This window comes from Selaginella moellendorffii, unplaced genomic scaffold, assembly GCF_000143415.4.
Source record: "Selaginella moellendorffii unplaced genomic scaffold, v1.0 SELMOscaffold_4, whole genome shotgun sequence".
Taxonomy (NCBI): domain Eukaryota; kingdom Viridiplantae; phylum Streptophyta; class Lycopodiopsida; order Selaginellales; family Selaginellaceae; genus Selaginella; species Selaginella moellendorffii.
In genome coordinates this window covers 3,927,957-3,953,746 of record NW_003314265.1, presented here as the reverse complement: position 1 = coordinate 3,953,746, position 25,790 = coordinate 3,927,957, and the positions used below count along the sequence as shown (strand labels likewise).

Genomic DNA, 25,790 nt, shown 5'->3' with positions numbered 1-25,790 from the left:
AAAGGAAAATAGATTCTTTGTGAAGGAGTTCTTTCATAGTGATTGTGGAGATAGGAGGAGACATACGACTGAATGAAATGATGGGACAAAGATATTGTCTAATGTAAGATGGAAGAAAGGGAAAAGAGGATTAAAGGATAGGGAGCACAGAGGGTGAAGACTTCGTAAAGTCAGGAACAGAACCCCAATTTAAGTTTAGGAAACTTTTCCTGATTCAGACTCGATGAGCAGTAGGGGAAGATGTGGGAGAGATGAACTGTAATTCCTTCCAACAGATCTGAGGCTGGTGCAGTTGGAACCAAGGAAGGCCGAGCACCACAAAGAAGGACCTGTTGTTGATGATGTTGAAGGTGATATTGATGACAGTGGACCCGATGTGTACTCGAACATGCAACATTTCCCTAAGTCCAAAAAATGGAGACACAAAATGCTCATCGGTGCCTTCAACCCTTAGATCCCGTATGGTAGGAGAAAGAGGAACGTGATGTTAGGTAGCAAAGTTCGTTTCCATGAAGCAGGAAGTTGCACTCGAGTCCAGTAGCACCAAAGCCTTGAGTCTTGATTGTCCGGTGAAAGAAAGAAGACATAGGATGCGGAAGTTGTGGGAATTAATGGTGGCTTTGATGAAAGGTGGTGAGGAGCTTAATAAAGAAGAAAATGGATTTTTATTCGGGGAGTTCAAACAGATAGCTCCTACTTTGTTTGGATAGGGTCGTTTCCCGACTGCAACAAAGGTGCACCTTGAGGCAGAGTGAACTTGAGCAGTCGGGGATGCTTCTTGGGACACACAGCTGCTTTGTGATTAGGATCAACATAGTAAAGGCAAAGATTCTGAGATACTCGACGTTGCTTCTCAATAGGACTTATCTTCCCTTTAATGAGTTAGGGAGTACCAGAAATATCCATCGGGACCAAAGAAGTAGATTCAGAAGTATGCCCCGAAGACTCAAACTGGAATTCCTAAGTCTAGGATGGAAAAATGGCGGTGCAACGACTTTCCTGACGATGTTCAAAGAGACAATTGTCACATTGAACATCTTTGTTGATTGCGTTCGATAAGTCCATAGGATCTTCCATGGTAAGCAATAAATCCTTGACATCGTGTTGAGGCCGAAACGAAATTGATCAATTAGGGCCCGCTCATCCCACTGAGTGTCCAAGGCAAGGAGTTGAAACTCCACAGCATAGATCGAGGCAAGACGAGACCCCTGAAAGAGACGTCTCATCTTTGTGGTAACAGCCCAAACTTGATTTGTCTCGCCAAAACATGCTTCGAGCTTCTCTTTGAACAACTAAAGATCCATCAACTCCAGAACCATGACCCCTTTCATGCTCTTCTCCAGGAGAGGAGAAAACCATGACAAAGCTACACCTTCAAGCAACGTCCTGATCGTGCCGATTTGAGACTCAGGAGTGGGGTACTGCCAATGTTGAAGTATGAAGATCAACTTCATCTAGTTCAGGAATCCATGAAGCTCCAAATGCTTGCCTTGCAACAGGAGCTTGCTTCACTTTCGGCTCAAGGATCAAGCAAAGTTCCTGAACCGAATGTGAGTTTCCCAGTGAAGTTCTTTGTGAAGAAGGGCCGCCTTCAACTTGGTATTCTCAAATTGGATTTCTATAAGGACTTCAGCGAAGGAATCAGGATGGCTTGGAGACTCCATCGGCAAAAAAGAAAGAAAAGGGGGAAAAAGGCAAAGGCAATCAAATAATCAAAACGAGCTAAAGTAAAAACAAAAAGCACAATCTGAATCAAACTGTCAAGACCCTCAACAAGATCAGGACTGGAGAATGTAAAAGACAAAGAGAAAAGCTAGTGGAGACGAAGAAAAAACCTTAAATTGGCGTTAATTCAGATTGTGGAGAAATGGAATAAGGCTAACCTATATATACTATAAGTTGATGAAGCTCCACCACTCTTAGATCAAGGACGGCCTAAATATAGCTAAGGTCGAGGAGGCGCCATGTCATCATCAGAAATGTGGTTCGGGAATCAAGAATCATACAAGAAATCAAAGAGTCAGGAATAAGGAAGTGTCTCAAAAGTCAAGAATGTAGTTTGTAGGTCATGAATCTGGAGAGAGTTAGGAATGTGGCAAGAATTAAAGGATTCTTGACAAATTGCATAGCATTGAGCAATTGCACTAATTGTTGCTCCAGAGTTAAAGGGGGAGGAGGTTGCTACTCTACCATTAAAAGGAAATAACAAAGAGAAGAAGGTGAGAAAAGCTATATGAAAAGGGATCTAAACAATGTAAAAGTTAAATCTAAACCAAAATCCCAAATCCAATCACTCTTTAGGGATAATCAAAGTTATCCCTCAACTCCACTAATGTGAAAGTATGAGACCTATCTGTCACAAATGTGATTACAGGTATTAAAAGTTACATATTAATTCTTTTTTTTACTGCCACGATTGTAGAAGGTTCTCACTTTAGCCCTTGGTAGCTAGTATCAATTAGCCCAAAGACCCTAGTTTATATATAAGAGTTAGTGGTTCAAATTGAAATCAATCTAATAGCGACTAAAATCCCACTACACTGATATTAACATATGGCATCATAGCTGTACACTTAGACCTCATAGCAAAAAATTTATTTTGGATTTAGATTATATGTATAGCTATTAATTTAAAACTTAAGAATTGCATTAACAAATCCTTCATGAAGTCTTTATTTTTGGAAACTCTATGTATATATTATAAATTTTATAATCTTCTTTAAATGAATTTTTGTTTCTTATGATTTTTTTCTCAAGACTTCAAATCCATTTATTTCCAAATGAACATCTTCTAGAAGCTAATTTACCACTAATGTTTTAAAAATTAATATTAAATATATAATATTATTTTGATAAATACTAGACTGTAAATTTGATTTCTGTGAGTGTTATATCCAAAGCCAATCTAGCATTGATCTCATTTAGCTGATTCAAATGTAATAAAATAAATAAATGGAATACAATTATGTAGAAATAGAGATTAATATTCATTTACAATTATTCAAAGTTGCTTCCTGGAGGCTAGATTGTGCTATCTTAATCCTGTGCAAACTCATCTTCAAAAGAGTCTAGAGTCTTTATTTATTACTTATATAGAAGTCTCAATTTTGCAATATTATAAATCATGTCAATTGAAGTATTGTTCATTGCAAAAGTAACATGTGTAATTGAGAAAAATGAAAAATATGATAAAAAACTTATATTCATGTGTAGCAATTTTTACTATATCTTTAGCCATTCTTCTAATTTGTGATTGTTTGCAATATATATTAATTTTTTCAATTTTAAAGACTTTGCATGTTAAATTTTGTGCTTGGTTTGTACAAACTCAATGGAGAGCTCTTCATGACTCATCCACTTAAATGATCCACCTAGATAACCACAACCACTTCTCCTACACAAAACTTGCAAACTCCTTTTTGTATAGTGCACTTGTTTTATCCAACTTGACCACAATATTTGCACTTGAACTTTTCCTTTCTAAGTATACCACAGCTTGCGAAACTTGTATTCTGGAAGAGTTTATTCCATCCTTTGTACAGCATTTGTATAAATTTCCCTATATTGCTTATTGAAAATCCAAATGCTAGAATCCTCAATTCTAAATTATGAGCACTTGCCTATTGATGCCTTTAGCTCTTCCAAACATTACATTGCTCCTGCTTCCAACTCAAGTTGATTCTTTGGTATTGATGATCTTGTTTTTTGTTCCTTTTACAAGATCCTAAAGCAGTACCTTATGACCCTAGGATCATATTTGGCATGAGATTCAATTTTACACCAAGAGTTGTTGAGCACATACAAAGCAAGATCATTTTTGTTTTCCATGTGCTTGACAGCTCTTTCATTGTGTTAGATCAACCCAGTTAGTTTAAAAATTTCAAAGTACAAAGCTAGGAAAATAGAAATACATACACATCTTGTAATGATGGTAGTTGATAGCTAGTGAGTAGAGATGTCAATGGTTGGCAGTTTCTTGTGTTTTATTTTTACAACATTATGATTCTTGAATTCTTCTAGCCTAAGTTCTTCATTTAAATGCAATTGGCTCCTTCATGGATGCCAGAAATGTCACCACTTTTGATCAATCACCCCTCAAATTTGCAAAGGATAAGGAACTCCTTTCAAACGATCATGCTGAGCAATATGTCTATGCTGAGAGGCAACTTTTTCTTTTCATTGTTTTAGCATATTTATATGATGCTAATGCTGAGATCTGCACCTAGAGCATGACAAATAGCTGAGTATGGGGAATTGCCTAACCTAGCTGAGCTTGGAAGCATTCTAGCTAGGATTTGAACTACTGTAAACTTATATTAAGCCTTGCCAACCATATATTTCAAAAAGTTGTATAACTTTCACATTTGTAAAAACTGGTTCAAAAGAATTTAGTTATGAAGTATTATTTTGTGCTGTATCATACATTCACCCAAAGGTGCTAAACCTTGAACCCAAAAACCGAGACTACTCTATGTTCTAGACGTTTTTGCGAAGTAGAGTAATTCCAGATGCATCATGTGACTGTGCTTTCTTTTCTTGCGAATGTGTAGGTCTTTATGAAAGATCTATAGCCACAATGACCAAGATAGATATTGTGGCAATCAAGGAGCTAAAAAAGCAATGTAGAGACAAGATTTTTGCAATAGATTTCTATTCCAATTCAGTGCAAGTTATTCTTCAAAGTTGACGAATCTAGATCTCTTGCACGGTCACTAGTTCTACAGGTGAACAAGTGAGCAGCAAGTAGTCACCTTTGACATTTATGTAATATTTGTGTACAGATGATTTTCATTAAAATTAAAAAAATCTAATCATATTTATGACTTATTATATCCTTTAGAGTTAATGTGTGTAATAAAACATGATAATGACAATGTGGTTCTAAATATCTAACAATGAAAAAGAAGAGAAATCGTCCTACGACATGCTGAGTTGCTAGATGAAGTTCTCGTCTTTGCCTCCCAAATAGCCGGGTAACACAGCAGCTGGTATGCCTCCTGGACGCACGAGCATTGCTCGCAGTCACTGGTCAGGCAGACATCGGTGCGATGCGGTAGATGCTCCGAGGCAAGGTTCTTCAGTGCATTGGGAACAAAGCCGCGATACAGACCAAGCACTCCATCTCGCTCAATGATTCCTAGGAAAGTCAGTGCCAGAGCTCACGCCCAGCAGCGCGTAGAGATCTGCTGTCGCGCCACATGCGTAGGAGGAGAAGGAGCAGCGCGTGACCCCAGCCTTGCAGTTCCTCCTCCTCTCAGCTTCTTGCAGTGCTCTGGGAAGACGAAAAGGGAGAGATCCTTGCAGAAAACTAGACATCCTTTTTCCGCAGCTCTACTTTATAAAGGCCGAAAGATTCCGCGAATATACCTATGGTTAATTTAAATAAAATCGCACATTTTATATTATCGGATTCACGGATAAGCACACATGTTGGACAGCAACACGTGAGATCCGGAATCTCGAGTGTCCACGGCGAAGAGATTCCTGGCCGCGTCGCTGGCCCGCCCGACGTCTGCATGGAGCCGGCAAGCGCCCAGCAGCGCGCCCCACGTCTTGACGTGCGGTACGTAGGGCATGGTCTCCACCAGCTCCTCCGCTCGCTCCAGATGCCCGGCCTTTCCCAGCAAGTCCACCATGCACAGGAAGTGCTCCGCCAGCGGCGCCACCCCGAAGTCCTGTTGCATGGAGCGGAAGAAGGCGCAGCACTGCGGGACCCTGCCGATGTGGGTTTGAGCAACGAGCCCGCTCAGGCAAGCCACCTGGTCTGCGGGGAATCCCTCCGCCGCCATTGCCGCAAACATCCGGACACCTGACTCCCCGCGGCCCGTCTGCGCGTAGCAGGAGACTATGGCGCTCCACGAGACTCCGTTGGATTCTGGCATGGCGTCGAACACCCGGCGCGCGCGATCCAGATACCCCTTCTGGGCAAGTGCTGCCATTATCGCATTCCAGGTCTTGGCGTCTCTGTGCGGCATTGCGTAGACGAGCGATATCCCTTCGCCTATGTTTCCGTTTTGCGCGTAAGATTGGACCATGGCCGTGTAGGAGATTTGGTCTCGATCGGGCATGTCGTCGAACGTTTCCTTAGCGTCTTCCAGATGCCCGCAAATGGTATATGCTGCCGCCATTGCGTTCCACGCTGCCTGCGTGTGCTCCGGCATGGAATCAAAACAGCATCTTGCATTCTCCAAGTTGCCATTCTCCGCGAACCCGGATATCATCGTTGACCACGACACCAGGTTCCGCTCTGGCATATGCTCAAAGAGATTCTCCGCCTGAGGCATCTGCCTGGCCTGGGCATATGCAGACATGAGCGAGCTCCACGTCAGCACGTTTTTCTCTTCCATGGAATCGAAAACCTCCTGGGCGTGGGTGGGCATTCCCGCCTGGGAATACGCGGTGATCATGGCCGTCCCCGCCACCACATTCTTGTCCGTAATCGAATCGTAGACGTCCCTTGCAGCAGTGATGTGGCCACGGTCGGAAAGGGCCTGGAGCATCACCGTGCACGAAGCAGCACTCCAGTCCGGCATGGAATCAAACACAGCTTTCGTGCTCGCGAGGTCGCTGTTTTGGTAGTTCGCAAGGAGAATTGCGATCCAGCTTATCACGTCATGCTCCGGCATGGACCGGAACACCACCCAAGCGTCGGAGAGGTGCCCCATTTGGGCATAGGCCTGCAGCATTGTCGTCCAGGTAGCGAGATTCCAATCCGGCATGGATTGGAATATTGACTTTGCGGCCTCAAATTGCCCTTCTTGGGCAAATGCGGTGAGCACCATGTTCCAAGTAAATACGTTTCTCTCTTGCATCGAATCGAGCAGATCAAGTACACCTTTTAGATCATGATCAGTGGCGTAAGCAACCAACATGATATTCCACGAGATCAACGTCCACTGTGGCATTCGATCGAAGAGATTCTTTGCTTCTTCCAGATGCCCTGCTTTGGCATATGCTGTGATCATCGCGTTCCATGTCACGGCGTTCCTCTCGGGCATTTGGTCGAAGAGGCATTTTGCGCCGTCGATGCTGCCTGCCTGGGCGTAAGCGCCAACCATGGCCGTCCACGTGTAGACGTCCTTGTGGGCGATGGCATCGAAGACCCTGCATGCCTCGTCCAGGCAGCCGCATTTGCCGTAGAGGCGGAGGAGATGATCGTTGAGGAGCTTATCGCGGGAGAAATCGCTGTGGAGGATTTGGGCGTGGATGCTCCGGAGCTTGGGCAGATCACCGGCGCCGCACGAGCTGAGAAGGAAGACGAGGGCGGAATGCGATGGCGGTGGAGCTGCTGGAATTGATCGGAGAGGCGCCGCTCTCATGAATCCTCACGATGCCGAAAACATCGAGAGAAGAAAAAATCGCGTCTTTTCGAAAGATCCAATCCGGTTTGGATTAGCGGAAAAATCCGGATAAGAACGAACGAGTGACAAAACAGATTTTCTATGGATTGGACCTCATTGATTGATCAATTGACTCAAAAGGGACTGTACATTTTTTGGCGGACGGACCCGGGAAAAGCAAGCGATGCGGTCGGAAAAATCTCACTTCCTTCTCAGCGATGGATTTGTTCTTGCTTCTTTTCGCAGTGATCTCTGTGCCGCTCCTCCCTCACAAAGCACAATTTGTACAAAAGAAAAAGTAGCAAAGGAAAAATTCCAGCTTGTGGTGGATGAATCGATCGAGGTCCACCTTCAGGATTTGACGAGCATGACGATGCAGCGGCGGAAGATGTAGAACCTCGACCTTTGCTCCTTCAAGAGCGAGTAGAGTCGGCCGCATTTCAAGCCGCCGCCGCCGCCGCTCGACGAGCGCGACTCGCCCAGTCGCCTCACGGCATGGCCCGGCTTGTTGAGGCACTGACCCATGATCTCTATCGACGATCGAATTGCTTGTGAGCTACAAGTATATATAGCGAGCGAATGGATGGATCACTGCACTTCCCAAATCAAATCTAACCTCGCCCCGCTCAAAATCACAGAAAATGGGGAGCCAAGCGAAATAATTCGCCGAGCAAACCAATCAAACAAGCTGTCGGCGAGGAGCGAAGAACCGTAGCGCACTACTTTTTTGCAAGTTGCAAGATTGCGATGGACCAACAGAACGGGGCCGGAGGCCTCCTTTTATATCCATAGCCGTCGGAGAGGGAGAGAGGAGACCAAATATTCCGTCCAACGATTCCGTCAAGTGGGCCACAACCCACCTCTTCCGTATCAGCATTTCGGCCCATACGGCCGCGTGACGTTGTGTTCATGTGGCCTGCCGACGCTGTTGTTTCCATCAGCTTAGCTCACTAATCAAATAATTTTTAACTAATCCTTTTGTCAACCCAGCGATCGTGTCTCCTGTTTCGTTTTGTCCCTGCATCGCATGCCGCGTTACGTGTAGAGCTCCCATTGGAGATGCGCCGTATTTTATACGGGGCATTCATACGCCTGGCCTCCAAAGACAAAACAAAGCCAAAGCGCCCAAAGCGCAATTGCCAAAGAGAACCCGTCATCATTCCCTGGCCAAGGTTGTCAAGATATAAAACCATTCATTCCCATCTCTCGATCATAGCTAGCGTTGTTTGTTTCCTTCGCACTGATATACTATGATATTTGTTATGGTTTTACATTGCGCTAGCTTCCATAAAGGAATCTTTTTTCTAATAAAATCAATGTCTCTTTCACTTTGATCTGTGCATTTTGTGTGATGATATCACACACACATACATGGTACGCACAAGGGGGTGCGTTTCCATTCCACGCCACATGCAAGCCACCAAAGCGCGAGAGAACCATCCAACGCTCTCTTTTGTTTAAATCCCAGGCGAAAGAAAGCACGGGCCAAATCTCATACGATCCTGTCCGCTGGTGGCTAGCGGCGTGTACAGTATACTACTCGTACTCGTATAAAACTAGCTCGTAGGAACTTTCATTCCGCTTCGTCATAGATTTGTTTTGTGCCGCTTGTTCTAGAGCTTGTCAGCCGTTATTTCCAGAAGAGTTCAAGGAACTCGGACCACTTCCATTGCTATCTTTCCTCGGATGATCCTTGGATCGCTGTCCTGTTCTTATGCTTTTTTAAAGCTTGCCACTCGAGAGAGCTCACGGATCGATGAAAGGGAGCTTATTAGCGAGGCAACATCGCACCTTCGTTGCCCCAGATCTCGGTGATGTTAACTTAAGCCCAAAAAAAACGTTTGCTTATTTTACTCGGAGGCACAATGCGGTGGCTTGCCACCATTGGTCTCGAGTCACGGCTGCGAGAAAAGAAGTGGTGAACTGGTACAATGTCTCGCGAGATTGTGTGATAAACCTCGGAGTTCTCAACGATGCGTCGGCTAAGTGCAGTGTTGCGGCTGATTCGGATCTGCGAACGAAATCATTCGTTTGTATGCCAAAGATGACTTTGAAACCCAAAACCACACCTCTAATCGAGGACGAGGCGAGAACGCCATCCTTTCCTCATGTGATGACCGTTGGCTTGTCCCGGCCAGTGAAATCTTTCAACTTCGAGACCTTCAACGCGATCTCTGAGAAAACAAAAAACATTGACAAAGATTTGAGATCAAGCAAAGCGACCAGCACGTTACCTATCAGGGGTTTCAGCGCCTCCTGGGCATCGAGATCGTGCTTTGACTTGTCCGTCTCATACTGTTCCACGTAGAGGCGTATTGTTGCGCCTGCCGACCCGGTTCCCTACAGGAAAACGAGCGTGGTTTTTTTAATGAGAAGGAAAGCGAGGCTGACACTTACTGATAAACGGAAAATAAATCGCGAGCCGTCGCTGAAAATGAAGCGGATTCCTTGCTTGGAAGATACGCTCCCGTCGATCTGTCATTTCAAAAGTGTCAGCAGGCAGGCAGATCGTGTGAGCAGAAAATAAACATAAATAAAAAATGAATCAGTTGTAGCACTCACCGGATCAACGTATTTGAAGTCGTCCGCAAGAGCAAGAGAATATTTGCCTGCAAGAAGCGTTAAAGGTTTGAGAGGTGTTTTCGAAGCCACATCGGAATACCATATTTATCTCCTTTCTTGCTCTTTGCAATAAGACTTCGAAGATGATCAATCATTTTGTTGGCCGAAGCAGCATCGCATTCCTATAAACGAGCATGAGACAATTGATGATCTCGACGTTGAAAATTCAAGGATTACCTCGTAATCATATCTTGAAAAGAAGTTGCGTCCATAATTCGCCCAGTATTCCCTGGCAACATCCTCAACTGTCACAAGCTTGTCACCGACCTTTTTTCCTTTGTTTCTGTGAGCCAATATGGATAGCCATGCCAGAATTGCCCTGGTTTAAAAACCGTGCAAGATGTAACTACTGGTTACATCATCTGCGAAGTGATAGAAGCTTACCAGATTCCATCCTTTTCACGAATATGATCAGATCCCGTTCCAAAACTTTCCTCTCCGCAAATCGACAGTTTTCCCGCGTCCATGAGATTGCCAAAAAACTTCCAGCCAGTTGGAACCTTCAACAATTTTGCTGTGTGAACCATTGCTCATAAAGTCGGTAGCGTCCCGTACCTCAAAGAATGGAACTTTAAGCTTCTGTGCAACTCTGTCCAACGCTGCGCTTGTTGGCATTGAACGTGCCAGCCCCTGTAGAAGTAGAAACAATGAGAATAAGTACTCTCTAAAGTTACCAAAATTCAGCATACCTTTATTCCCTTCTTGAAGTATGGAATGCATGGCTGAGCATTGGCTGCAATCATGGCAACAGAGTCCGAAGGAGTGACAAAGAAATTGTTGCCTAGGATCATGTTCCGGTCTCCATCACCTGCATTCTTTTTGAATTCAAAAAATCCGCTCGCAGTAAAGTTTTTAACTCTGCTTTACCATCACTTGCAGCACCAAAGTCTGGTGCATCCGGACTAAACATTAGTTCAACCAGTTCCTCGGCATAACTGAAAGCATGGCGAATAAGCAGCTTCATTGTGAACTAAGTGCTTACGTAAGATTAGGATCAGGATGGCCGCCTCCAAAATCCTCCTTAGGAACACCGTTATTTACAGAACCCTGCGGAATCCGAAGAAAACATGACTGTCAGTTGCATTCCTAGACATACCTTTTTAGCTCCTAAGACGTCCACGAAAATTGGTTCAGCATACGCTCCAGTTACAGCATGCATAGCGTCAAATTTGAAACTGCACCTCATAAAAGTCAACAAAGGAGATGCTGGCAGAGGAGAGAAGGACCTGAAATCGGAGCGTGACAAGAGACTTTTGAGAAGTGGAAAATCGAATACGCTCTGCACAGACAAAAGCGAGAAGTTTCCAATCTAGTTTGGGCAGTTTGTTCTTGCCTTCAGCAGCTCGAGATAGTCAGAAACAGGATCGATGACTTCTACAGTGAAGCTGCCAAATTTATGGGTCCCAAGTTTTGACAAATTTACATCAGGAATATCCGCCATTTTAATTTCTTTAATCTGCAAGGATGATATGAATGCATGTAAGCAAAAATAAACAACAATCATACAGATTGGGTGTTTCCATAAATCTTGTCTGTTATGACCTCAGGTGCAGGCTGACCGCTGCTATAATTGAACTGAACGAAAAATGCGAGTTAGCAGAAGCCCAATGATCGTATCAGAGAAATTAATGAGCAAAAAACCTTAATACCCCAGTCGTTCTTGGGACCGCCAGGGTTGTGGCTCGCGCTCATGATGAATCCTCCATTTGCCTGAAATACTGAAAATCAGAATCACTTCAAGCACATACTAGAAGCCTTACTTTTCGTTTCCGTATGACAGCAGAAACGGCGGGAGTAGACATAATTCCATCCCTGCAAGCTCCACATCAAGTTACAAACAAAGAGATACGACGTAAATTACCTTGCGACAAAAACTTTTTTTACTCCATTTCCCGCTGCGATCTTCATAATTATCTGGAAACATAACAAGCTTTCAGAGCTTATGATTTATTTGACATGCAGTATAGCTACCTGAGCTGCTGGCTTGTTGAAATAACGGCCATCACCTCCAAGCACAAGAGTCGCTCCTTTCACGTCCGAGGATGAAAGGGAGTTGAAGAGCGACTATAAAAGGAATATATGTCAATGTAAAAGCTCTGTAAGCAAAATGCAAATACCTGTATCCAATTTGAGAGGTAATTTTGTTCCATGAAAACTTTCACCTGATACAACGGAGTAAGCAACAAAAACTTTACGACACGCTTTACCTTCTTTCTTAATCCACTCGTTCCAGTTTTCTGCCCCTCAATTGGCTTCGTTGGTACAGTTTTAACCTGTGTCACAGCAAAAGAACTACGTGAAAAACGCGAAGATTTGATCCTTCACCTATATCCCAATCCCCATGGATGCATAATTCGAATTCATCCCAGTGCTCTACTCTACAACTCTAGATTCCCGGAAGAAAACAACGTAGTCGCAATCAGGGAACCTTGAAACCTTCTGAGCCTGCCGCTCTGGTCCGCAATCTCCCATCGCAAGTAGAAATTTGCCACGGACAGTTCCACATTTTGCTCCTGGCAAGAGACTCGCAGCCGGTGGAATCCCGCATTGTCTGGCACCACGACAAGGAGAAGGCCTCGGGAGCGACACAACTAGAACTGCCAGTGTGCCGCATTGCGAATGACACAGATCGAGGCCGCGGCTTGACTGATCTCGCGGAAGAAATCTCCGACGCCGTGAAGGACGACGACGCCGGCAGCGCCGATCCCAGCGACGCCATAGCGGCCGCCATGTCATGCGCCCGCGAAATACCTGAAGAACCCTAGATTCCCGAGCCCGGCATGTCAGCCCTCCCTGTTTCTCCCATTGATGAATGACAAAACTGAAGAACATCCATTATAAACCTTGGCCGTTGGGGTAATCAAATCCAACGGTGGCACGGGCGCGATCGACGATCTCGTCATCGCTATATATTGGATTGTGAGGTGGCAGCGTTTCACGGGTTATGAGAGACACACATGCAAGCAAATCGCGGCCGTTGGGTTTTCAGGTTACTTACATCATAGCCGCTGATCTTGTGGCCCGTGCTCTTCATCCTCCTGGAACAATACACCGCAAACCTGTCCATTTGGAAATGGATCTTCGCCATAGCCATCTCTCCCATGGACATCTCCATTTTAGGTTTAGCTCTGAGTGTGAAAATTTCTCCCTTCCAGATTTCTTTTATAGGCATTGGTTCGTTTAGTAGAGTACACTCGAGCAATTGGGGATATCCCAAGATTGCGTTGTGGGCGTATCGGCATATTCTACCTCCATTTGAAACGGACGGCGGGGATTGTCCCATTTTGAGGGTTTAAGGCGGAGGATATTCTTTTTTCATCTCCTTGCATTTTTAGGGTTCTTTAGAGGCTATGGAGGCAGTCCAGGAGCGCCTGGGGAAGCTGGACGCGGGATTCAAGCAATGGTTGAGGCAGCAATCGGCGCCCGTGGAGGTGGCAATCGTCACAGCCGGTGGCGCTGCGCAGGGCGGTGCAATTGGGGGGCTCATGGGGCGATTGACCGCGGATGCTGCCGCCGGCGCTCCACCGATGGGCAACCAGCTGCCGCAGACGAATCCACAGATGATGGTATGCAATCTTGTCGCGAATTTGGAAGGGAAACTTTTCGAGAGAATTTTCAGGCTTTTGCTGGCGGACCTTGGGCTCAAGCTCGGAATTTTGCCGTCATGTCTGGAGTGAATTCTGGGCTGACTTGCGTCATGAAACGCTTGCGTGGTGGTGTTGAGGATGCTCAGACCAGGTAAGCTTTTAGATGATTCTTTGTATAAGCTTGATACGAATGTTTCCCTGTTCTCCTGGCAGTATGGTGGCGGGATTTGGATCTGGTGCGTGTCTTTCGATCGCGAGCGGCATGGGAGGCGAGAATCCAGTGGCGTCTGCTGTCACTACTGGCTTATCTTTCGGGCTTATTCAAGCAGCGATGTTCAAGGTCTGTAAATTCTGCCGATTGGGAGTTTGTCATCCATTCCTCTTTCCAGGTGACGCAAAAGTTTTACCAACCTCCGGGAGATGACATTCAATACCTGCGATCCAAGAACATGCTACGAGTACTCGGACTGGAAAAGTACGAGAAGAACTTTAAGAAGGGCTATCTTACCGATGAAACTCTTCCCTTGCTCACGGACAGGTCCGTCGCTACTCTGCCTATTATTTCTTGTTTCTGTGCTCATATCTCTCATATCTCTTATATGCCTTTCAGTGCACTCAGGGACGTGAAGATTCCACCGGGACCAAGGCTTTTAATCCTGCACCACATCGAAAGGTCCGGCCGAGCTCATATAGTTTAAAATTCATTCTTCTCACGATCGCCCACTGCAGAAATCTAGACGTCGCGAGGAGGGAATAAAGGGAATACATTCTTGTACAATCACGATTTGCGCTGTGACGAGAGAAGTTTGAGGAACGCAAAGTTTTGATTTGGAGGATAAAAGTTGTGGCTGGTTGGCTGATACACGAGCAAAAAAACTTATTTTACGGAGAAGCAAACAACGAAGCAAAGGATTTTCACGCCACGAATCACGATGGGCGATTAATTTGGAGGAGATCAATCGAAATCCTTCCTCCATCCATCGCTTGCATCGCATCAAAGAAGCAACAAAAACAACACGTAAAAACCTGAGAGTGAAAGACAGGCTCCATGAATGCGCTCCGCACGGCCCTCGAAGCGTGGCATTGAATGGCCAAGGCTGGAATTATTACCACATCAAGTTGTCAACTTTTAAAACGAGCTAGAGCTCGGATCAATGGCTGGATGGATGGATGGATGGAACCCTCCAATGAGGTAGCGTTTTGCCTTTTTATACCTTACCCGGGGGTAAAAACGGGCAGGGATTTCCGCAACGGAATGCGCGATTCCCGGGCGGGAATGTGTCTAAGGTTTAGGGTTTATCAGATCTGTGCGCTTGTTTTTAGTCGCGTGTTTCAGCTGATTCGGTGCCAAATGCGAGGAATCTAGCAGCGGCGGCAGCAGCAAACGATTCTTCCGCCTCAGCAGATGCCAGTTCCACGATTCGCAGTAGCGGCGCCAGATAATCTTCATGTTTCTCCGCATTTCTCAAGGTAATCTTCCCATTCGCGAATCGCGACGCCGAGAGCTGTGGTTGCGGGCATTGATTCTCGCTCTCTAGATTCACAAGGGCCCGGGCTAGATTGGTAAATCGTCCTCCAGGTACCGGACAGTTGTGGGAAAAAGAATTAAGAACAGGGAGATAGGGCTTGCTTGCGCTGGAGGCATCTGGTAGAATAAAAGGCAGGGCAGGGGCTCACAGGATTCTTTCCTCTTCTTTTTTCTCCTTTTTTTCTTTCTCTTGGGGGCTTGCTTTATGAATGTAGCCAGAGCTACTCCCGCTGTTAGTTCCTTGCTGCAGTACTACCGCGAGATTCAATGGGATTGAGTAGCGGCCTTTGTGGACGAATGGCAAGAAGAAGGCCACCAAGTTTTACTGCTGCTGCTGCTGCTACTACCATCTTCTCCAGAGAGGCAAGATCTGCGGCGACGTTACTACACTCTCCTGGGATCTCTCTCGGCTATGCTGGGAAGTCTGGCTCTACTGCTAGAAGCTGCTGGTAATGACGAAGATCAAGTAGAGCGGGATGGTGGTGGCGATGGAGCTTGGTGCGTAAAGCACCATCATGGCGACCCGAGAATCATGGACGAAGTGCAAAGAGGAACAAGGTGGAGGAGGATATTTCTCTCATTGGTGGTGTCTGCCGGGGCGGGCATCGTTTTGCTCTTCATTGCCTTTGGCATTATAGTCTCTGCCACGGGACAGAGACGACACCAGCGCAGTAGCAGTGGACAAGGCAGCAGGCTTTCTCTTCTCGAGGAGAAGCAAAACTGTGAGTAACATCAGCTCTTTTGTTTTGAGTTTCAAGTCACACTCTACTGAAAGCTCTCCTCTTGTTTGTTAGCGTTTGTAGCAACTTGTCCGGATGGATGGCTACGAGGACCGGCTGATCGATGCTTTATGCTCGTCAACGCGAGCAGCACTTGGGAGGAATCCGAGACGAGTTGCCGGAACAGGAGTGGTCACCTGGCCTCTATAACTTCCGATGCCGAGGTCGCGTTTGTCAAAGGCCACTGTACCGGTGTCTTTGATCCGTGCTGGGTCGGGGCTGTGATATCCAACACCAGCCGGGGAGTTTTGTGGAGGTGGAGCGACTGTCACGTACGCTGGAATTTTTCCTTCGCTTCCAGCAATTGCTCCAGCTCGGGTTGCGTTAACTTGGGAGAATATTGCTTGTCTGTGTCAAGCATGCGCGGGCTTGTACGTGAGAACTGTGGAGACAGGCATAGATTCGTCTGTGTTCTTGCTACGAAAGGTAACTCGGCAAGTTTGTATCGATTCCTTGTCTCTAAACTTATTTCTCTTGACTTGGCTTTAGAGGGCGAATGTATACGAGCTACAAACCGCAAAGCGTACCTCATCGTACTTATAGCCGTAAGCTGTTTGATACTTGTCACGGCATTAGCGATTGTCATCTGGCTTCTAGTCTATAGAAGGAAGAGGAGGAGGAGGAGATCGAGAAGAGCGCCGTCGTCTTCCATGGTGCCGCTCTCCTCGCTCAGACTATTTACTCTGGACGAGCTTAGGATCGCCACCAACAATTTTGGGATGGAGAACAGGCTCCGGGGTAGCACTTTCAAGGGGATTCTCTCCGATGGCGTTTTGGTGGCTGTCAAGAAGCTGGAACGATCGAGCTTCCAAAGTCGGAAAGAGTTTCTAGCGGAGATGAACCGGATAGCGCGGCTGCGGCATCCAAGTCTGGTGGCGGTCATTGGATGCTGCTACGATCACGGCGAGCGATACATAGCCTACGAGTACATCGCGAATGGGCCGCTCGACCTCTGGCTGCACGACCCCGTCAGGAGAGGAACGCTGGACTGGAGAACGAGGATGCAAATTGCGGTCACCGCTGCTCAAGGCATAGCGTAAGTAGTAACCTGGTTAGTTTCTCGTTTTCTTCGTTCTTTTTACGATTCAAGCGTGGCATGTAGGATCATATGCATTCGTTCTTTGACGATTCAATGTCATTCTTTGGTTTGCTTGAGTATTATAGCATCTGGTTTGAGTGTTTTTCCGATTCGGTGATTGATCTTTGTTCATTTCTTTTTTCAGTACAAACCGCTGAGCGTGCCATGCTTGGCATCTAGAAAACTCCGGCTGGTTTCACTAATATGCTTGCGTTACTTCATTCCTTTTTCTCCCGTGTGGCACTAAGAACTTCGCTCTGGCAGATACTTGCACGACCAAGTGAAGCCTCACGTCATCCACAGGGACATCAAGGCGAGCAGCATTCTCCTCGACGACAAGTTCCACGGCCGCGTCATGGGAGTGGGCCTGGCCAGCGTCGTGCCGTGGGAGGCCGCCTACGAGCGCACGGTGGTGGCAGGGACGCACGGCTACCTCGCCCCGGAGTTCGTCTACCGCAACGAGCTCACCACCAAGAGCGACGTCTACAGCTTCGGCGTGCTCATGCTGGAGCTCATCAGCGGCCGCAAGCCGGCCATGCCAGTGGACGTGGTGGACTGGCAGACCATCTTCGAGTGGGCGACGCCACTGGTTCAGTCGCAGCAGCTGCAGGAGATCATCGATCCGTCGCTCACGTCGATTCCCGCCCCCGCACACATCCAGATGCTCGTGGATCTCATCTACAGCTGCACGCAGCACGTCGCGTCTATGAGGCCTCGGATGTCTTACGTTGTTCATCAGCTCGATCAGCTCAAGGACGTGGAGAGCTTGCAGCCCAGGCAGCAGCAGCAGCAGCAAATACAAGAGGTGGTTTATCCCGCGAGAGATGCTCGCTCCAAAGAGCCGGCTCTCATCACAGTCCAGTCGGAGATCATGGAGTCTCTCTTCTAGGCTCTCAAGATTCCATTGGAAGAAAGAACTCGTTATGGTAGAAAGGAGAAACTTTGTGCTTGATTTTATCCATTAACGCCAGAATTGTCATTGTTTCCTCTCAAATACTTTTCTCTTTTTCTTTCATGCGATTATTTACTTTGCAGTAACTCTAGTCCGCATGTAAGCTATGTGGCCAAGAACTTTACCATGCAAACTTCCGGTTAACCCACTATAAATTCACCGCGCTCGCTCCAGCCTCCATCAAGCTCACGAGTTTCATCTCATTCGCTCTGTTGTTTTCTCTTTGGTTTCGATTCTCTAACTCCTCCAAATGGCGTCGATCAAGTTCGTGGCTGCTGTCTTGATGCTCATGGTGGTGGCCGCGGCGGCCATGCGCGACTGGAACGATTCCCCTCGCGACCGCCGCCGCGAGCGGGAGTGCCGCCAACTGCGCGGGCAGCTGCAGCAGTGCTCGCGTGACAGTCCCTCGCCCCAGTGCTGCAGTGTGGCGCGCCAGTACGTGGAGAGCAAAGGTTGCCGCCCTCGCGACATTGGAGCCGACCTCCTCCAGCACTGCCAGCAGCAGCAGCAGCAGCGAGGCGATGACGATGACGATCAGGAGCGCCGCCGCTACTACAACGACGACGATGATCGAGGTAAAGCCAGCTATAAACTTTCTTGGTCTTGATTTCGTCTTCATTGCTTTTGTTTTCCAGAGGTTCTCGACTTCATCCGTGGAGCATGGTTCTAGATCGTAGAGACTGTGGAGAGCATGAAAATGGATGGGAACTGATCGCTCTAAATAAATGCTCAGACTTGGAATAATAATAAGAATTTGTTTGTGTGACAACTTTTTACATGAAATATATCTAGAAAAATTAGTCGAATAAACAAAAAATGTGTGATAGAATAGAAGCTTTCACAAACAAGTAAAGATGCTTTGAAAAAAGCTATGCGATCATTTATGCAGATAACTAACTGTAAGGGATGGTGGCACAGATGGTCAGCACGTATATTTCATAGCTGGTGCAAACTTGGCTTTAACGAAAAAGAGTAAGCATCAGGAAATCTGGGTGAGCAAACACAATTAAACACAATTATCATCGTTCAGATGGATGCCACACTATACAAAAAGATGGAAACTTGGTTATTAAGGAATAGGAATGCAGCTGGAGTGTATTGTGAGCCCCAGCCAGAATGTAGATCACCATCACTTTCGTGCGTCGGACGTTTCTGAAGAAGAAAGAAGACTAATCCAACAGCGCGAGAGAAAGCTTCAATAGAAGTAACAATTACTGACAAGCTCCATCAATCACTGAAGAATTCCTAAAATATAGCTGATTGTCAATCACAGATAAATTCCTTGCATATATAGTCCTACCATTAGTCACTAATGAGTTCCTTGCATAGAATCTGCTATGATTGTTGACAACAAGCTGATAACTAATTCCAAAGTTCAAGTACTCAGTACATATGCCTCCACAAAATGTCAATCTATTCGAATTGCTGGCAGCATCCACGGAAATTCGTCCAACAATTTCAGTGAGTGAGTCCCGTACGTATGTGGGATGAAAATTGAAGGGGATAGAGGGGTCAGGATCACAGATTAGAAACTGATTGCTTATAACTAAAGGCGCATTCACGGACAAAATGAACTTCAGCCGTTGTTAAACTCTAAATTTAAAACTGGCCTTCCTACTGGATTTATGCGAAAGATGGTAAGAGGTTGAAGATGGTATGAGGGGGTTGACAAGCAACCCACAATAAAAGTAACACCAAATAGTTGATACATCAGAGTATAACATTTTGATTGGCAAATTACACCTCTTAGTTTCATAATTCTAGAGATTTCTGGACAACTATTTGGGTTAAAGCCTTTTCGTTTGCTTAAGGGCTATTTTATTACCCTTATTCTACCATCTAATGGTTGTTATTCTTTTAGATTAATCTTGTATTTTTTATTTATAATATAAACTTTCTTAAACACTTCTGATTAATCTTGTGTTTATAAATTATAGAGGTTTGAATAAGATAACTGGTTATGGAATATTAAATTTAAATAATTTGTTGTCTGCATTTAGTTTGCTTAATAGTTTTAGTATTATTTATTAATCGAATTGATCAATCAGAATTTTATAGCTATAAAGAGAATAAAAAGTAAATGTGGTAATAAAATTAAATATTTATTCTCTCTGGGCGTTGATTGACACGAACAACCCAAGGTTTCCCACTTGCACTCCTAACTTGAATTCTCCCAATCTTCTGGAGCGCAGATGGAACATCCACCTCTCCACAGTTGGCAACAATGGCGTCCAAGTGTGGCCGCAAATCCTCAAACAAGCTGTCCTTTCCATTGCTCATCTCAACCATGAAATTGGGAACCACCAGCCCATTCCCCGGCTGCTTGTCAAAAGCCGTCTCAGTGTCATCAAGCCACACCACCCTCGCTAAATCGCGTCCGAATGCTTGGGCGCTCAGATCTTTGCTCCTGGTAGGGCACGATTCCCTGCTAAGCCTCTGGGAGATCAAAGTTCCCGTGGGATCCAGCTTGTCCGCTATGCCATTCACATAAGGCTCGTAGTTGTAGGAAAAGATGACAATCTCATACAGCTTTGCCATGTCTCGCAGGAATTTGTCAAGGCCCGGACGCTTGTAGACGGCATAGCCCTCAACTACCATGTCAGCTCCCATACCTGAGGAGTTTTTCAGCCTACGAGCGCAAATCAGCGTTCCATCGAGATCCAGCACCAGAGTTGGCTTGCCCATTGTTAGGTTTCTACCCAATAGAGCTTTGTAATTTATAAGGAAGTAAACCTTTTCTAATCCCTTTTGTTACTTGTTCTTCGCTGAGGCTTGCCTTCTTTCTCTGGCTCTTTTCTGCAAGCAAGCGAAAGATTGGAAGATTTTGACATTGTAGCGGAGCTTACCCTGCAGTCTGCGACCATCTGGGGCATTCTCTGCATAATCTCGGCAGTGGTCTTCCTCCTGAAATCGCGAATCAAGCAAAGCATTTGGAAGAGTTTGATGCAAACCTCTCGGCAGAGATCCTGTCGCCCTTGTGACCCTTCATCACGTTCCTCATCTCCTTGCGTGGTTTATCGTAAGGCCAGTCTCTACACGAGCAAAAGTTCCAATGGGGAAAAGGAAGGGCGAAGAACAAAAGAACTACTGAGAAAGAGTAGAGAAATGTGGGAAAATCTTACCCTCCCGCGAGCAGCACTTCCCTCTTGATCTTGGCCCTCTGGCGAGCGCTGATCTGCAGCGGCTTCCAGCGGTGATCCTCCCAGTAGCCCCACACGCCCTTCTTGAGCTCCTCGCCCCATCGCTTGAGCTTCTCCACGGGCATCTGTGGCGCCGGCATTGACGCTATGCGCTTCATCCATTCCGCTCGCCCGCCCCCCATTCTCTCTTACCAAGAATTAGGGTTTATTAGTTGTATGAGGGCAATGGCTGTTGCAGCAAGAAAGAACTCCAAACGCCATGTTTTTGTTCTTCTTTTCTCTTATCGTTTTTATCCAGGCCCAAAGAGGACTGTTTAATCAGATTGGAGCTACGCTGCTGGCCTGAGCAATTGTAAACTAAAGGGAAAAACAATCTTGCGCACAAGGTCGCCAAACTTTTGTCTTGAGTTGACGTTAACCAGCGCCCTACAGTTGTTCCAGTCACCGAGTGATCCACTCTGTCTTGGTGGCCGCTCAAATCGCGATTGGGACGGAGCCCCATCGTCCCCATCGCTCGGCCCAATCGCTAGCGGATTGTGAGAGTTGTTGTGGACTGTCTTATTTGGGATCTGGGTGCTAGCAAGAAAGGCGCATGACTTACGCTCTTTCTGTTGCCTTGAGTTTACTTTCCAGAATTTTGTAAATTAAACATGGTTTCCCTAGTCAAGGGTGGTGGAGATTCAATGGCTGTGATGGCATTGGCGTAAAGCTGTCTTGTAATTTGAAAAATGTTGTTGCGCTAGATCAATGGGAGCGTGTTTGTGATCAGGGATTCTACTTTGGGCTCCATTCTGGCTTATGTTGTACTGGGCATTCGGCCTCACAAGACGGTGGATCATCCTGGACTTGCGATCTAGAGCTGGAGCAAAGTTTCACACCAAAAGCAGGGCGAGCTTGCTAGAGAAGTTTGTGAGCTTTGCCAGCTGTAAAAGGGTTTAGGTTTTGTAGTGCGGCTATTTGCACCTCATTCAAATTTGAGTTTTGGCTTTAATTTGATCTCAAATTAATAGTTAAAATCAGTATTTTTTGATGTTGATTTCCTGTATAAAAAATAGGAAAAAGATAGTTTGTGAATTTTTGTAGGTTTTATATTTCTTACTTTTTCCCTACCGCTCTCTATATAATGTACGCAGGCTTTGCTTTGCCAATCGCATTGTGGAAGCTCAAACAGACTTAGCGAGTTGGTTTGTGGCTTGATCTTAAGCGATAGTCTTGGGTGAAAGATTAATCACTCCCCTTGACTTGGGATCTTGTGAAGTAAGATGCAGCTCCTGAGCCTCGTTGCAAGGAAGTTTAATAATGAGGTTCAAGTCTCTCATCCTATTCAAACAATGCAATACCTTTAGAGGCATTAATCTTATTATACATATGGTGGCAAAAGTTAAACATCAATACCTAGCCTCTTCACTGTAATTCAACTTAGTGCTTGCCACCAGATCTCACAAGTATCCAAGTTATAGATGAAAACATTTCCCTCTCCTCTAACAACAACACTAGTGGGCATAATGCAATTTGGTTGGGGCTTACAATACACTCCAGCTGCCCAAAAAACATTCCCATCGATGTCCTTAATAACCAAGTTTCCATCATGTTGTTGTATAGCATAGCATCCATCAGAAGGATGATAATTATGTTTGCTTACCCAAATTTCCTGATACTTCCTCTTTGTCATTAAGGCTAATTTACAGTCCATACGCAAAATCAACCTGTAAAGCCCATTCAATGAACTGATACCATTTCCTTGTAGAAGGTAAGATCCAGGTTCCTTGACTTGGCTACATATAAGAGAGTTTTCAAAGCTCCAGCAGCTCCCTTGATCACTATCACTTTTATGCGTAACAATCATTGACGAGCCCTTTGCATATACATTGCGACCATCAATCACTGATGAATTTTTTACATAAGCAATCATAGGTGAAATTCTTGCATATGAAGTGCTACCATTTATCACTGATGAATTCATGGCATACAAACTACGATTATTGTAGACATTAACCTGATAGCTGATTGCAAAGTTCAAAAACTCAGTGCGTATGCCTCCATGAAATGTCAATCTAGTTGTATCGATAGCGGCATCCACAGAAATCCGTGCAGCAATTCGAATGAATGAGTTCTGTACGTGTGTGGGATGAAAATTTACCAGGATTAAGGGATCAGTAACACAGATTATATACTGATTATTTACAACTAAAGGGGCATTCACATACAAATAGAAACTCACCCTGGTGTTACCAAACCACAAATCTAAAATTGACCCTCTTACTGAAATATGAGGATTGCCACTGTATACACGATTAATATGCTCAACAAGCTGTCGCATACTAGTTCGAAACTGTGACAATGATAATGTATGGAGATTTCTACGAAAGATTGTAAAAGGCTGAAGTTGGTATGGGTGAGGTGGGGGTGATTTAACACGAGTAACCTGTAACAGAAGTAACATCAAGAGAGTTGCAATGCTGTGGTATAACATATTGATTAAGAAAATCTATGCTTTATATTATTTATGTTAAATTAAACAATTATGAATTATAAACTAGAGTATTTTTATAGTTTAGATATTCTTTAATAAGTTCTGTTTTATATGTTGAAATTCACATACTTTACAATTTCTCACTTATGAGTTGTAGATACTTTTGAAAGTTCACATGTATTTTAAGTTTTGGATTTTCTTTACAAGATTTTGCACTTTCTAAAAAAAGTTTAAAAAAGGAGCTGTATAGGATCTATTTTTTATATAAGAAAAAGACTAATATCATAAAGCTGTTATATTATAATATAATACTATAAAATGTTCTTTTACCTTTTATGTATTTCTTTTCTATATATTTTTTAAAATAATTTTTTATTAAAACTTTAAAAATTAAATTATACTTCTGTGAGGTCTGTAAATATATATTTATATATAGATAAATAACATCTCATCTAATCGATCCATTTTTGTATATAAGTAAGGGTCTAATCCCTAATTAATATATTTATTCCCATATTACATTAATGGTATTAGAGGGAAAAAATGTTAATAAAGTCATGCACTTTGTTCATTCCATTAATCTATTATTAATTTTTAAAAAACCATATTTTTACTCATATATAGCTATGTTATATAGCTTTTGAAAAATTATTTTAAAAAAAGCTGAAATATGTATATTTGATTAGCCTAAAAACCTTAACTTATATATATATAGATTGAAACTAATTTAATAGCTATCAAAATCCCACTACAATATATAATATCATAATTGTACACTTAAACCTCACATTCTTCCCTCTTTTTAGTGTGATGAAAGTAGAGTTTTCTAATTGATGGGTCAGGATCTGGAGGAATATCAAAAGAAAGCATTAGTAAATTTGTAAACAATAGAACTTATTTCTGATCTCTTTTTATGAAATACTTTACTTGTTGTACATATATAGTTTCCAAAGGATTAGCATGTTGAATATTGTACTAAACTTTATAAACTTTTTATCTATCTTACCACAACACTTGATATAGTCCCTTTCAGTGAGGAAAGAGCCATTTAGATAAATTATATACTATAAGATTGGGATAATAAACTAATTCTAGATCATCCATTTTGTACTCTATAATTGAACAATGATAAAAGTTATAGTGTTGCTATTGTTTCACTTGTATATGGCCCAAATGTTCAATAGACTCTACTTAAATTAGTGAAAGAATGCTTATCAAATATTGATATCAACATTGAATTATGATCATATAAAAGTATATATGATGAAACACCAATAAAACTCTATACCCCTGTAACATATGCATATCAAAAAGATGGTAAATAACCATACTAATTTGAATGTTAAATGTTCATATACTTTCTGATAATTTCTTCGAAGGTTTGAATAAGCCCTTCCACCAAAACTTTTATCTATAAATGATAATCATTTATGAAAGTGTGGTGCATTCCCAACTGAGATATTAAGACATTAAATACTTTAACTGAAACTATTATTTGAGAGAATATGTTCTAGACAAGAATATTGTATTACCACTCAATTGAGGAGGAAGTAGCTAACAACAATTACAAATGCACTAGCAAAAACACTGATTTACACATAACAAATCAAGTAATCGAAAGTAATAATGATGTACTTATTACTAGCAATCAACCATGAAAAAGCCCCCATTAAATCAAATGCCATTAGTTTAAATAAATGGGAAACTCTAATTAACGCTAACCTTGCTTTACAACATGAGGGGAATATTACTAGCTTGACATTAAATGTAGCTATACATATACCAAATACATCACATTGCATCTTTAGTTAATAAAAAGATTTACATTTTCTTAGACACATGACAATATCCCAAGTGCCCCCCTAGAATGAGAGTGTTATGGCTTTAACATATTTGGCTTCGTATGAAATAAGAGATTCTAGAAGCAAACATCAAATTGAATAATTAACCCAAACGGTTTCTAATGAAGATAATGCAATTACTAAAAGTATTGCCACAATCTTCAACATATCCAAATGTGTGCTTAAAGACGTCCAAAAAAAGGCTCTAATTTACACGAGTGCAACAATGTTCCTTGGAGACATGTTGAAAACTCATATAAAACACTGAACATTATCCCAAGAATGATAAGTGGCAATCACTATTAAATGATTGAACCAATTGTACATATCATCCCTAAGATTCCTATGAAGGAAATCCAATTGGGCATAAGAATTGGTAGCAAGAGTAATAGAAGTTGCAACACATGTTGTTAATATTGCCGTCAATTGAGTTTAATTTATCAACTTCAA

At 43.8% G+C, this 25,790-nt stretch overlaps 7 protein-coding genes across 10 annotated transcripts; 3 read left to right on the top strand and 4 right to left on the bottom strand.

Moving 5' to 3' along the window:
- Nucleotides 1-5,411: 5,411 nt before the first annotated feature.
- Nucleotides 5,412-6,719, bottom strand: LOC112344405 (pentatricopeptide repeat-containing protein At4g02750-like). The gene has a single exon (XM_024669063.1). The coding sequence runs from the start codon at nucleotides 6,717-6,719 to the stop codon at nucleotides 5,412-5,414; it is 1,308 nt and encodes a 435-aa protein (XP_024524831.1).
- A 2,094-nt stretch (nucleotides 6,720-8,813) lies between these two features.
- LOC9654997 (phosphoglucomutase, chloroplastic) lies at nucleotides 8,814-13,076 on the bottom strand. 3 transcript variants are annotated; one of them, XM_024669307.1, is made up of 23 exons: nucleotides 12,961-13,076; nucleotides 12,170-12,235; nucleotides 12,080-12,124; nucleotides 11,934-12,026; nucleotides 11,824-11,876; nucleotides 11,723-11,774; nucleotides 11,604-11,672; nucleotides 11,469-11,537; nucleotides 11,296-11,418; nucleotides 11,189-11,241; nucleotides 11,059-11,137; nucleotides 10,945-11,009; nucleotides 10,830-10,897; nucleotides 10,652-10,770; nucleotides 10,518-10,592; nucleotides 10,347-10,462; nucleotides 10,140-10,281; nucleotides 10,003-10,084; nucleotides 9,903-9,949; nucleotides 9,738-9,815; nucleotides 9,575-9,680; nucleotides 9,410-9,514; nucleotides 8,814-9,351 (listed from the first exon to the last, which is right to left on the bottom strand). In XM_024669307.1, exons 1-22 carry the CDS (start codon nucleotides 13,069-13,071, stop codon nucleotides 9,447-9,449), a joined length of 1,779 nt encoding a protein of 592 aa, XP_024525075.1. In that variant the 5' UTR covers nucleotides 13,072-13,076; the 3' UTR covers nucleotides 8,814-9,351; nucleotides 9,410-9,446. The 3 variants fall into 3 exon arrangements, with proteins under 3 accessions (XP_024525075.1, XP_024525073.1, XP_024525074.1); XM_024669305.1 differs by lacking the exon at nucleotides 12,961-13,076 and adding an exon at nucleotides 12,391-12,778; XM_024669306.1 differs by lacking the exon at nucleotides 12,961-13,076 and adding an exon at nucleotides 12,399-12,778.
- Nucleotides 13,077-13,297: 221 nt separating this feature from the next.
- Nucleotides 13,298-14,434, top strand: LOC9654996. The gene is made up of 6 exons (XM_024669286.1): nucleotides 13,298-13,528; nucleotides 13,582-13,700; nucleotides 13,763-13,889; nucleotides 13,939-14,087; nucleotides 14,160-14,222; nucleotides 14,279-14,434. The coding sequence occupies exons 1-6, from the start codon at nucleotides 13,313-13,315 to the stop codon at nucleotides 14,304-14,306; spliced, it is 702 nt and encodes a 233-aa protein (XP_024525054.1). The 5' UTR covers nucleotides 13,298-13,312; the 3' UTR covers nucleotides 14,307-14,434.
- Nucleotides 14,435-14,626: 192 nt separating this feature from the next.
- LOC9654995 (C-type lectin receptor-like tyrosine-protein kinase At1g52310) lies at nucleotides 14,627-17,930 on the top strand. Of its 2 annotated transcripts, none has more exons than XM_024669285.1 (4): nucleotides 14,627-15,799; nucleotides 15,881-16,282; nucleotides 16,346-16,892; nucleotides 17,199-17,930. In XM_024669285.1, exons 1-4 carry the CDS (start codon nucleotides 15,490-15,492, stop codon nucleotides 17,821-17,823), a joined length of 1,884 nt encoding a protein of 627 aa, XP_024525053.1. In that variant the 5' UTR covers nucleotides 14,627-15,489; the 3' UTR covers nucleotides 17,824-17,930. The 2 variants fall into 2 exon arrangements, with proteins under 2 accessions (XP_024525053.1, XP_024525052.1); XM_024669284.1 differs by having other exon boundaries at nucleotides 15,872-16,282.
- Nucleotides 17,931-18,085: 155 nt separating this feature from the next.
- On the top strand, nucleotides 18,086-18,652 carry LOC9654221. Its single transcript, XM_002964633.2, has 2 exons — nucleotides 18,086-18,461; nucleotides 18,522-18,652. The coding sequence occupies exons 1-2, from the start codon at nucleotides 18,137-18,139 to the stop codon at nucleotides 18,554-18,556; spliced, it is 360 nt and encodes a 119-aa protein (XP_002964679.1). The 5' UTR covers nucleotides 18,086-18,136; the 3' UTR covers nucleotides 18,557-18,652.
- Nucleotides 18,653-19,980: 1,328 nt separating this feature from the next.
- LOC112344404 (CTD nuclear envelope phosphatase 1 homolog) lies at nucleotides 19,981-20,571 on the bottom strand. Its single transcript, XM_024669062.1, has one exon. The coding sequence runs from the start codon at nucleotides 20,569-20,571 to the stop codon at nucleotides 19,981-19,983; it is 591 nt and encodes a 196-aa protein (XP_024524830.1).
- LOC9654994 lies at nucleotides 20,546-21,266 on the bottom strand. The gene is made up of 4 exons (XM_002964241.2): nucleotides 21,009-21,266; nucleotides 20,838-20,918; nucleotides 20,733-20,790; nucleotides 20,546-20,682 (listed from the first exon to the last, which is right to left on the bottom strand). The coding sequence occupies exons 1-4, from the start codon at nucleotides 21,206-21,208 to the stop codon at nucleotides 20,638-20,640; spliced, it is 384 nt and encodes a 127-aa protein (XP_002964287.2). The 5' UTR covers nucleotides 21,209-21,266; the 3' UTR covers nucleotides 20,546-20,637.
- Nucleotides 21,267-25,790: the final 4,524 nt, after the last annotated feature.